The sequence below is a fragment of the Azolla caroliniana genome, unplaced genomic scaffold, assembly GCF_043228905.1.
Source record: "Azolla caroliniana isolate FFs.n. ecotype wild unplaced genomic scaffold, voAzoCaro1.0.p SCAF_6, whole genome shotgun sequence".
Taxonomy (NCBI): domain Eukaryota; kingdom Viridiplantae; phylum Streptophyta; class Polypodiopsida; order Salviniales; family Salviniaceae; genus Azolla; species Azolla caroliniana.
This window is the reverse complement of record NW_028230441.1, coordinates 22,864,830-22,877,866: the sequence shown is the minus strand read 5'-3', so window position 1 is coordinate 22,877,866 and position 13,037 is coordinate 22,864,830. Positions and strand designations below refer to the sequence as shown.

The 13,037-nt window shown below is 36.0% G+C and overlaps 1 protein-coding gene across 1 annotated transcript; it reads right to left on the bottom strand.

The window, feature by feature from the left end:
• Positions 1–1,128: 1,128 nt before the first annotated feature.
• LOC147863391 (ACT domain-containing protein ACR9-like) lies at positions 1,129–4,750 on the bottom strand. Its single transcript, XM_087321591.1, has 6 exons — positions 4,415–4,750; positions 3,591–3,809; positions 3,321–3,426; positions 2,222–2,543; positions 1,492–1,776; positions 1,129–1,410 (listed from the first exon to the last, which is right to left on the bottom strand). Exons 1-6 carry the CDS (start codon positions 4,623–4,625, stop codon positions 1,264–1,266), a joined length of 1,290 nt encoding a protein of 429 aa, XP_087177717.1. The 5' UTR covers positions 4,626–4,750; the 3' UTR covers positions 1,129–1,263.
• Between the last annotated feature and the right edge of the window lie 8,287 nt (positions 4,751–13,037).

Sequence of the window (13,037 nt, the reverse complement as noted above, 5' to 3'; positions counted from 1 at the left end):
ACTAATCAGAGGACTATGGAGATGGGGTAAGACCAAGATAGGTTCGACACTAGAAGCAAAACTCTAGTCGGATAATCCTGGCCCAAAAGAAACAATTGATCCACCTCTTTGACCCCAAAAGAAACGATTGGTTAAATATAAAGCACAATCCCTACATCCATGCCAATGTAATAATCTTCTTTTGGAAGGAATTCCAATGCTCTATATGAGATGATGGTGCCCATAAAAAGAAAGACAACGCCTCTCTCTCTCTCTCTCTGGTGCTTCCCTCGCTTTGGAGACATTTCCATTCTGGATCGACCTATGATAGAGATCTTTCTGAGACAAAAACTACAATATACCTAACTTGAGAATCTCGCATGTGCCAAAAACCAAATTCTCTCGTCTCTTTTCTTTTCATCTTATTTACTTTTATATTTACTTTATTTTGATTTGTTCTCAAAGACGAGAAAACATTTAAGAGGTAATCTCTTATTCGGTCTTATAGGCCATTTTGGCCTCTTCAAAGACGTTAATATATCTTTCTTTCTTTCTTTCTTTCTTTCTCTCTCTCTCTATTTGACATGACAATATCTTATTCACACTAAGTTATTATATCTATATTTGTCTACTCCTCTCTCATTCATTTGCTTTTCTATCACTCTTGAAGAGGCAATCCTGTTATTGTTGAATGAACTAAAGGAAACAATTAATAAAGTTCATACATTGTTCATGAACCACATCACAACAATAAAGAAAATATGTAGAAATGTATTAGGAAGAAACATCTTTCTTCCTCAAGACAAATGACATAAAGAAGTGTTTATGCATAGAAACAATCATCATCCAAGCATCATAATAGAATAAAAAACTTATTCAAAGAATTGTCGATTCACAACATGAGTAAATTACATCTCCTTTATTCCCCCTTTGTCAACAACATGTGGTTGATTTACAATGAAAGCATTATATATACATACATAAATCTCAAAGCATAGTAAAGAAATTGCTTAATGCTCCTTATATCATATCATATAATCTACATCAAAATCTTGTTCATGTGTGAGCTTTCCATTGAAGCTTATGAAAGACAAGGAAAGGAAACTTCACGAACCTTATGATCCACATTGAAAGAATTTACAAATGTAATAAAGAATTTACAAATCTAATAAAGAATATCAATGTTTCTCACCTAAAATTCTTCCTCTAAAAGAATCTATATTACAATATATAGTTATTCTATATAAAAGGGTTTGTTGACTTGCTGAATGTATGAACAATTACTTACATTTTGGAAGTTGCTCGGCCCACAAGCACATCCATTACCCTTTCGACAATTCGACTCTTATTTCGAAGTTCTAAAGGTTCAACAAACAAGAACCTACATATCTCCCATCGCCTATCATTATAGGGAACATCTACATTGTCAGCCTGCCAAAAAAAAGACAACCATTGGAACACTTGGTTGAAACAAATGGAAAAAAAAGTCAATGATAAATTGATTTTCTATACCTTGAAGAAATAAATTTCCAACATCTTTAAGGCTAATGTAGCATCATATAAAAGACGTGGCCGGCCTTTTCCATTTCTCTCTGTTGTGGATGCAATCAAGAGCTCCATATTTAGACCTTTATTGAGAAGCATTATCCTTACAGGGTCACATATATCCGAGGCCAATTTCTCTCGTAAAGCTGTTTGTTTGTCAGGATCACACAACTTACATCCATTTGCTTGTGATATTAATAACTCAAGCTCCACTACACCATCTATCAATCTCGAAAAACGGCCATGTGCAATCTGTAGCCCAAAAAGAACAAATGGAAAAGAAATGAACCAATGATATATTGTCTCAAAAAAGCCATCTACATGCAAGTAGGCTATTTCTAACCTTATAAATTACGCAAATGTCTGTTTATGTCTGTCTTTATTTCAAAAGAATAATTTTACTGGAACATAATATACATTTGATTGCCTTATGCAAGTGGCATAAAACATAAGGATGGAGGTGTCCATAATATTTAACCAGAATAATAGTAATAACTAAAAATTGTTGAAATGATCTATTAATGAGATATTTTAGGGTTTTTACTCTGGAACTTTGCATAATGCAGAGTCATTTGTACATGAATTCCAAGATTTCTAAGATAAAATTACATTAACCCCATGTTTTATGTTCAAAAATCAGTACATGCAAAAAACCAACTAAAAAGGTCTCCTACTAGATATTTGAATAAATCTTTACCTGTAAGTTGCAATCTTTAAGCACTCTTACGCAATCATAAAGAAAGCCTCTTCTAAAATGGTACTTGATTTCGAGAAGGGTATGTGATGCACTAAACGAATTGTCGATGTTGATGGACAATTTAGAAGTGGAATCGTCCACTATTGTTATAGGTGATCTCTCATTGAGCAACTCGGTAGGGATATCAAGTGAGGTTAGTTCCGAACTTTTATCTACATCATCCATAGTTCCTGAGATGAATTTACATGAACCATGTGGGCCTAATACTGATTTCACACTCTCATAAATTGAGGTACATCTCTTCTTGTTGTGCAATGTGTTCCTGAAAACAAATTTCATGATAAATCTCCAAATCATTGTCTAGGATGTACTTGGTGATTATCATTCAAGACCTCTAACTCGCTTTTTGCGTGAATTTAGAGAAAAATATTGATTTAGCTCAAAATTAATATCTTATCGGGTAAGGTGCCAAGCCTTAAGTCATCTTCCTAGAATTAAATTTCAATTGACAATTAGCTAACAATGTTACTCCTAATTCTAGATTAGAATGACTAAAATTTAGCTTCAAGTAATTGAACTTTAAGAAAGTTTAAATGTAGATGGTTTTATTAGAACAATCAATGCTTTCCAAGTCTTTAAATTGAAACGCTTGAATTTAACTAAATTCCAAATTACACAAACTAAGGGCGTCAAACCTAATCCATTATCTATAACTAGCATTAAATTTCACACAACTTTAGTCATCTTCCTAGAAGTAACTTTCAATTGAAAAAACATTAACAATGTTACTACTAGTTCTATATTAGAATCCTTAAAATTTAGCCTCACGTAATTGATCTTTAAGAAACTTTAAATGTAGATGGTTTAATTACAACAATCAATGCTTTTCATGTTTAAATGGAAATGCTTAAATTTAACTCACTTCCTAATTATACAAGCTACTGGCATCAAACCTAATTCATTATTTATAACTAGCATTTAATTTCATACAATTATAACCAGTTACAAACATGAAGGAGTGAGGTTTTCCTGTTGATGGAAATGCACGAACTTAACTTGCAATCCCCTATCTTATTATACAAAAGGAATGGTGTCAAACCTCGAGTCATTGAAGCAAAATATATTGACAGCACTTCCATCAGGAGTTGTTAATGCGTTGAACCTCTCGATGTCGAGCTCATGATCCCAGAGAGCCTGTGTCATGTCTATTCATGTCAAAAGATACTATATCAATTAATAAAACGCCCAAAAAGCACATATCATATATAACATATGAAGGTATAAAGATTCACATATGTTTTATACATATCACAAGTTTTCCTTCAATATAAGAACATGAAGAAAGACATAGAAATAAGAAAATGGGTACCATTTAGGAGCCCAAGCCGGTTTTCCGACCAAGTCTGCAAAAGACATATCTTCGTTCTTTCAATTTCTGGTACGGGGGTAACGAAAATGGGAGGGAATGGAGATGGTGATATTGAGGTAAGGCGTGCCTTCAAATGACTCCATTCAATGGCTTGGCTTGCACCTCGAGCCGGGATGACCCAAAAGACCATGTAACACCATGGCACATCGGTACAAAAGTCTGAAATTGAACTTTAGATAAATGAATCCACAAAAGATAATCACTTATAGATTGATAGACAGTTAAGGGAAATCACATATATGAATCAGCAAAATGAAAAGCATCGGAATCAATAAATGGAAAACACATTATACAAATCAATATGAGTGTGTATACATGAAAAATACATATTTATAAAGTTAATGATATGAAATCACAATGCATGTGAATCTATGCCCGATACTCGCATGAACTCAATGAGATGAAATCACGCCTGGGATTCAATGGAATGAGATCACCAATTCACAAACAAATGGACCACAAACCCTGAACCTATCAATCAATACCACATGTGAATCAATGGGATCAAACAAAACGGAAAATAACATGTATCATGAAACAATGGATTCAAACTAGAAGAATGACACCAAACATGAAGAAATCGAACAATAACAGATGTGAATCAATGAAAATAAACGAGAGAAGTCACAAAACAGTTAAAAATTAATCGAAAGAAAAGCCCACACATACGAATTAAATCGCACATTATCAATATAACAGATCATTTGGTTGAGAATTCCATTTGGCATAAACTATTTAAGTTAATACAAAAACACAAAGGTTACCTGCACGATTCACATCAAGTCCAAATTCGAGAATGGTCCGAGTAAGGTCCGCCACGAGACCGACCTTATCGAGACAGTTGACAGTTATGATGGTTGGATCTTGACCCTTCTTGCCGAACTGGAAAACAACTATATCGTCATATAGATTATCTCTTACTACATACTTTGGATTAATGTCGGAGACTAAACCAGGAACAAAAGCAAAGACCATCTGCTTATCTATATCGTAATTTGCAGTACGGGTTTTCTTCTTTTTATTTTTAATACACCGGATTGAATTAGGGATTTTCCTCCTTCAATCAGTCAGAGTGCTAGGGTTTTCAGAGGGTTGGAGATATCCACTTGGTTTTCTTAAGGTTTGTTTTGGACTAGATTGAATGGAATTGCGACTTGGAAATGGATTTCATCCAATAATATGGGTAAAAAAAATAGAGAAAATTTGGATTTGGGTTCTTCCCAGACGGATGAGATGCGGATTTTAAATTAGGAAAAGGGAGATAGGATTAGGGTTACAAGTTACAGAACAGGGAGATGAGATTAGAGATAGACTTGAGAGAAAGAGAAGGGGGGAAAGTCTTCGAAGGAAAGAAGAGCTATATCTATGTGTCTATCTATTAAGGGTCCTTTTTTTTGGTTTTGTTAGGATTTGAGCTCGAGACTTGACTTGGGAGGCAAGGGTGGGTGCCCATGAAGCTTATTTGTCTCACAAGGGGGGCCACACTTTCCGCGTTCCTTTCAAAGCCTCATAAGTATCGAGAAGTTGTTACAGACTTGTCTTCTCAGATTGAGATCCCGAAACCCACCCACGCCCCCCCTAGGAAAAGTGTATCCCTCGCCTAGACAATGTTGTGTTGTCATGTGTAGGCAGAGGTCCCTTGCACATCTCATGCTGCTCTGCTCAATGTAATACATGACTTTACTTATGGGTTTCCAATCATATAGTTTCTCGTTGGCCTCATTCATGCAACTTGTTCTCATGATGATGATGATGATGATGAGTTCCCATGGAAAGTGCTTGCATTCTACGCACACGGGGCTTTCATGGGTCATACATAAGCTTAGCGTGATGCACACAACTTCATTTTGATGATGCAAAAGATGCGCGGCTGACCACTTTGTTAATTTGTGCTTTTCATTGCTCAAATTGTAGTTTTCAAGGGCAACCGAGGTGTCCATTGGCTCCAATTGTGCTTTGGCCTAATCTTTGGCAATAAGTTCTTGACTTGAGTATTGTGATGATTAGTTTTCAAGTAGTGTTCGAAGGAAAGCTCTACCACACATAACTTGACCACAGGGTGATGATATGCACGCTAAACCTAATTCATGGCATCTTGTTTTGATGACAATGATTCAACACAAATGTTGTGATGATGGATGGTTTTTGAGTCTCACAATGGGTCCCCCAAAGATTGTTTTGATTGTGGATTCCAAGTAGGTTTACATGGGGTCATATACATCCTTACCATACTGCGTAAGTGTGTTTTCTCTATTTTGATGATGGAATTTACGCCAATGTTTTGATTCAAAGAAAAATGTTAGATAATAGGCTCCGCATTGAGCCGTGCACATCACTTTTCATGGGGTCATAATCATGCTTTCATGTGACTATTGGCATGCACACATTGATGCTCATGTCACTAACTATCATTAATTTAAAAGAGTGCACAAACTATGTATCTTGCTTGAATAGCATACCCATGTATTTTCTAAGGGTGTTGGTTTATAAGAACATGCAAAAACTATGGTGGTCAACATTAGACTTGGGACCATTGGATTTCTGCACATAGCTCTATCATAGGGTCACAATTGTGGTAAGCTTACTACATTATTGAAACCATTATTTTGTATGGCCCTCACGCATGAATGTAACGTATTAGATAGTGCATACAACACTTTATTAGTGAACCCTACTAATGGAGAACCTTATTCGGAAAACAGTTTGTTCCAAATTGACAAAATTGTACAAAACTATAGGTAGCTACTAGGTAGTAGAAAGTTTATGTACTTTTTGGTATGGGATTTGATTCACACCTATTGGGTATTCCCAACCAAAATTGTAAAAAATCTATGAGTGTGTTTATTGTTTCGAGTTATTATTACCATTTGCTATGTTTGAAAATCGAATGTAAAATGCGAAAAAAGTTTGTGGAAATTGAAGGAAGAGTATGTATTATTTACTTGGCTAAAAATATGAAAACTTGACATAAAGTCTGTGATCTCATTTATACTAAGAATCTATACATTTCTCTAGCTTGAAAGTAAATTTACGTGGAATTCAATTCCATACATAAATAGGGGTTCACTAGTGATGCATTTTGGCCAACTTCTTGAATTGCATGCCTTTTCATTGGTTCAAACAAAAACATAGTTAATGAGCCCTAGTATAGGTATGGCTCCCTGGAATGAATGAACCTTGTCTAATGTGAGTATAAGTTCTTTCATTCAAGTTCTTCTTAATGATAGAGCAATAATTGTTTTTTCAATCTTAAAACAAGGTTGTACCATATGCTTCATATAAACTTTATAATGCAAACACATAAATACTTCTGAAATTTCAAATGTTTTTTAGTAAAATTCTTCAAGTATGAGATACTCGACAAAACATAATTTCAACAATTTTAAATGAATGTTTGTTGCTTACTTGTAAAATTAAATTTGTAGATAGTAGATGTATGGTCTTTAATTGCCGTCGAGGAGTTTGTTTAATTCACATGTAAAGCAATGAAAGGGTAGTGCTTGTAGCATTAACCACAACCCTAAATATTCAAAAACCATTGTCTGCTTCCCATTAAGATGAATAATGTTATGATAAAGAAAGTACAAAATGTTCTGAAATCATTGGGATATATAGGCAATTTTAGATATTGTAGAACTCATCTTCTTGTTAAATGATGAGTGTGAACGTAGTATTAGTGACTTCTCATTTTTCCAATCCTGAAACATGCATGAAGTAAAAAAATAGGAAGTTATTGGAAAAAATGCCATAAACTTTATAGAAATTTATCGTTATGTTGAACCATAACAAGAACATGTCAACAAGTGAAGGTGAGTTTTACTCAATGGCTATCGTCTAGACTCTAGTACTCATCCACACAATGTTCCTATAGAGGAGACCTAGATCACATCCCATCTCGACATATTCTCTTCTTCACCGCTATGGTTCTATCTCTCTCTATCAATGTGTGTGTGTTTGTGTAAATGATTCCTAGTTGGGACTTGCATCATGATATAGTACAACTCTTCCCCACAAATGGAGATCCCAATGAGGGTGCCTCTCTGAAACAAAATTAATCACCCTTCCACACCGAGTGGGCACATAATATGCTAGACAATAATATGCTCTAATATACTTGTGCTCACTGTTGTTTTCTGGTGGCCATCATGCAAGTTTTTGGCCTTTTTTTTTACAAGCAAAAATAAATAAATCAAACTATGAATCTCGATATGATACAATAGATGATACACACACACATATTATAGTAATATTTTCTCCTCCCTTTTCTATCCCCTCAAGTAAGTCAACTATTGCTCCACTTTTCTCTACCTTCTTCTCCCTCCATCAATTGAGACAAAAAGATTGGACGTAGAGAACATATATATGCTAGATGGATGTACCTCAATTGGGAAGGTTGTTCAATAGAGAACAAAAGCTCATGTGTTCAACCGACGTAGAGAACATATATATGCTAGATGGATGTACCTCAATTGGGAAGGTTGTTCAATAGAGAACAAAAGCTCATGTGTTCAACCCCTACATTCCATAGTTTCCCCTAGAAAGTTGAGGGGAAAAAAGGAGGTGCAATTGTTGAGCCATACTTGAGTAGTTATCCTTAAGTAAGGTACTATGGTGTGCATGTGTTCCTTTGTGGCACCCTTTTAGCACACCCTTTTTAGGATGCATGTACCTAAGCCGACCCACTCTTTTAGCACACTCTTTTTAGCTAAGCCAACCCAAATGGGTAGGTCCTTTGTATCGACTATAAATTGAGTAAAAAGTAAAAAGCTAACTAGACTGGTTTTGATCTCTTATGTGCATTTCACATATTGGTGGAGATGCGGGGTACTAGTCCTCCACATCCAAGCATCCACATCTTCCCCCTCACCTTAGGCTGTCCACTAACTTCTTGTCCCATGAGTTTCCCCGATCCCCCTCCTACATCATAGCCCTCCTGTTAGAGTTATGATCTAATGTCAGCATATGATAAGGATAAAAGATAGATAAATAAGAAAGGAGAGAGAGAAAGAAGGGTGCCGATCCACCCGACCACCCCCTAGCAAAGGGATCGAGACGGACTCGAGCCTTGATCGGCGTCCCATAACACCGTTGTGGTGTTGAGTCGTACTTGGTGCTGGCGCGCTCGCTACAAGAGTTGACCCACTATAATGTCAAAGTCTCAACGTAGTCGACAATCTGTCCAATGAGGGTAGTTAGGCCTCATATTTATAGCTAGACCTAAGACCCCAAGGCAAGTTCACATTTGGCCTAATGGATTGTCTCAATCCCGACGATTAAAAGTAATCCTCCCTTTCTTTACACTCTCATTTAACCCTCACATGTCATCCACATGTATAGAATACTACGGTAAATTCTCACCACGGGATATTATATGGTCACACCCGTAACATATTCCCCCCTCTTTAAAACATTGCACTCTTGCAATGGAAAGTTAGGGAAGTTAGTTCTAAGAGTATTTTCACGTTCCCATGTGGCATCTTCAAGAGACTTATCCATCCATTTAATTTTAAATTCCCAGATTATTTTAGAACGCAATTTTTTTGTTTTAACATCGAGAATTCTTTCTGGTACATGTGGTTTAGAAGATAATTCTTTAGAAGTAACCAGAGTTTCAATTGTCAGTGTATTGTCGCTAGAACCGAAAAGTTCTTAGACGACTTACATGAAAAACTAGATAGATTTCAACGCCATCAGGAAGAGCGAGATGATAGGTTGATGAACCAACCCGTTTGAGGACTATAAAAGGTCCACAAAATCGTGGGGCTAAATTAGCGCACTTACCCGTATACAGGTAAATTAGGAACACAAACCTTCCCATTACCGTAGAGCGAACCGTTAGGAATGTGGAAGTATTCTTTCGAGGATGTGGTGATGTCTATTCCAAACTCAACTCTTGCTCATTATTTCATAAAATAACTGTAATCAGGATACTTTCCTCGAAGGTGATCATAAAGATCTTATGTTATTTCAGTGAAGCTAAGCATGTTAACTTCACGGATGCAATTTAATGCATCAATGACAGTGTTCATGGAACCTTTATGATATCATATGGAAAAATCAAAGTCTTGGATGAGATTTGCCCATCGTGCCTTATGACCCTTCAGGTCTTGTTGGTCACAAAAATATTTCACATACTCATGGTCCGTAGTTTCCACAAAACTATTTCCATAAAGATAATGGTGCCATGTCTTGAGCACATGAATAATTGCAAATAACTCATTTTCTTGAACGGTATATCGAAACTGAGCAGAATCAAGTTTCTTATTCTCAAATGTTATTGGTTTACCATCTTGATATAAGACAACACCTATAGCATAATCACTTGCGTCAGTTTCAACCTGAAAAGGTTTTGAAGGATCTAGTAAAAGAAGTGAAGGAGCCTTGCACACTAAGTCCTTGAGTTCCTTAAAGGCGAGGTCTAGTGTAGCATTCCACACAACAAGTTTTGTAGACTTATGTGTTTGACCTTTGAGAACATCAGTAAATTGGTGTCGTCAATTGGGAGTAATTACGAAGAGATTTTCACAAAAACCCGACAAAACCAAGGAATGATCGAACTTCTCAAATATTCTGAAGAGTGGGCCAAGGTTTGACTTTGTCGATGCAAGAAGGATCAATTCCTTGTTCGGTTATGAGATGTCCAAGATAAGTAATTGATTTCTTGAAGAACTCACATTTTGAGATCTTCGTGTAAAACTGTTTGTCACGCAATGTTTGTAAAACAAAGCGGACATGCTTAGCATGTTCTTCTAATGTATGACTATAAACTAGAATATCATCAAAGAAAATAACGACAAATTTTCCAAGTTGTTCTTGAAAAATGTCATTCATTTCTTGTTGAAATGTGGCTGGAGCATTGGTCAAACTCGTAATGGCCATAGTGCATACGAAATGCCGTTTTAGGAACATCTTCCTCATTTATACGAATTTGATGGTAGCCCGTACAGAGATCAAGTTTCGTAAAATACCGAGCTCCATCAAGACAGTCAATTAGATCGTCATCTCGGGGTAATGGATATGAATTCTTGATCCTCATTTTATTGAAGCATTGGTAATTAATACACATACACCAGGTGCCCTCTTTCTTTTTTACCAAGAGAACAGGAACACCCCATGGAGATTTACTATAACGTATATAACCCATTCGTAAATAGTCCTTGAGTTGCTTAGGTACCTCATCCTCTTCGGATTGACTTAAGCGATAAGGAGGTATAGTTATTGGTGCAACACCAGGTACAATATCTATACAATGGTCTATATTACATTTAGGAGGTAACCCATGTAGTAGTTCACTTCAAAAAACATCAGGAAAATCATTTAAGATTTCATCGAGTTGTTGTTCAAAATATGATAATTGACCCAAGACATTATCGATATTATAAACGTGAATGTTCGGATCACAAGACAAGACAACTCCGATATTGATGGAGAGGAAACAATCGAAAGAGATTGTTTATTTACACATTGAATAAAATGAATACAATCGTTCAGTACAAAAGAGATGGAATGGTGAACCCAATCAATAGAAAAAGAAGACTTTTTATTATAAAACCAGGGATAACCCAATATTACATCAGTGGTTCAAAGATTCATTACATGGAAGTCTACTTCCTCTATATAAGTATCAATAGAAATTCCTAATGAATGAATCGCCGCGCTGATGTACTCTACTCTTCCATCAGCCAAGTGCACCCAATAAGTGTGATCACTTACGGTGGATTGTATTCCCCATATCTGAACCAATGATACGTGCCTCGAGAGCACTATGAGATTGCTGAAGTTTGGACTATGAGTCGTATGTCCCAACTTCGGCAATCTCATAGTGCTCCCTGAGGGTCGACCCTCTGCATGTTTTTCACGGCGGCTCCCCGAGGGTCGACCATGTATGTTCGCATCATGAATAGTTTATACACGAAAACATGCTAACAATAAACAATGTTTCTATGCCCACGAATGTGGTTTCGGCTCTTTAAGTCCTATTACGAGGACCCCAAAGTGCACTTATACCTAAAGTCTAAACATGTGTTATAGTCATATGTATCAAGAATGTAATGTTTTATGCGCATAAGAGATATGCGAGACATTTGCCCATATATGTTTTTTAAAAGAACCATATATGTCAAGTGTCATTATTTCCCCCTTGTTTACCACAAACTATGTTGGTATGTTACCTAACCTCAAGTCTCATAATTATGATGGCATACGCCGAAGTGCAACCTAATGGTCAAGCCAAATGAGCCCTCTTTTTATACTAGGTCCACGTGGCCCATCACATGGTTACATCATCATGAATGCCTTTCGTAAGAATGATCTCATGGTGGCATCGTATCCATGTAATGAGGGAGGGATGTTGGATATGTGTGTCATAGGAGCGACCTCACATGAAGTGGGTCAAGCCCAACGTTCTCAACATCATTGTGGCTATGCTCATTTCGTTACGTAACGAAATCGAAGTGACCAACGGGGATGTCTACAAAAAAAATTGTTGAAAAAGGGATGATGACTATGTCATTCTCACAAAAATGTGAGGATGGCCACCAAGATCCTTTCCATGAAAAGGACAATGTTCGATATATAAAATCACGTAATAAACAATAATATACACATATTTATGTTTATCACATGCATAAGATTAAATACGTATACATGTGATTACATATGCATATGTTAAAAAAATCGTAACATCACATAGCTAACGAATTATGTAATCGAGATACGTAATCAAGGCATATAGCCTCTACGCACACGAAACATCTAAAATAAGGGTGAACGCAATACGCAATTGAGGTATTGACCTCTTACACATACGAGAAATATCGCATATCATTTACATAGAAATCGAGGTATTGACCTCATACGCATACACAACATATGTATGTGAGCATAACACGCAATTGAGGTATTAACCTCATATGCATATGACACAAATCACATACCAAATATATGTCAAATGAGGTATTCATGTCATTCACATATGTATACGTTTTATACAATCAATTAATACCACTACAACATAATTGAATCAATGAAAAAAATTACATATTGGCTATACATTATTAGATTGAGAGAAGAAAGCACAGAAAAAAAATCACGTAATAACTAATATACACATATGTATATTTATCACATATATACGATCAAATACATATATGCATGACGACATGTGCATACATTAAAAAAATTGTAACATCAAATAACCAATAATGATGTAATCTTGAGATACGTAATCAAGGCATATAGCCTCTACACACACGAAACATCCAAAAATAACGGTTAATCGTAATACACAATTGAGGTATTGACCTCTTACGCATATGACACCAAAAGCATATTATTTACTTAGAAATCGAGGTATTGATCTCATACGCATATGTAACATATGTATGT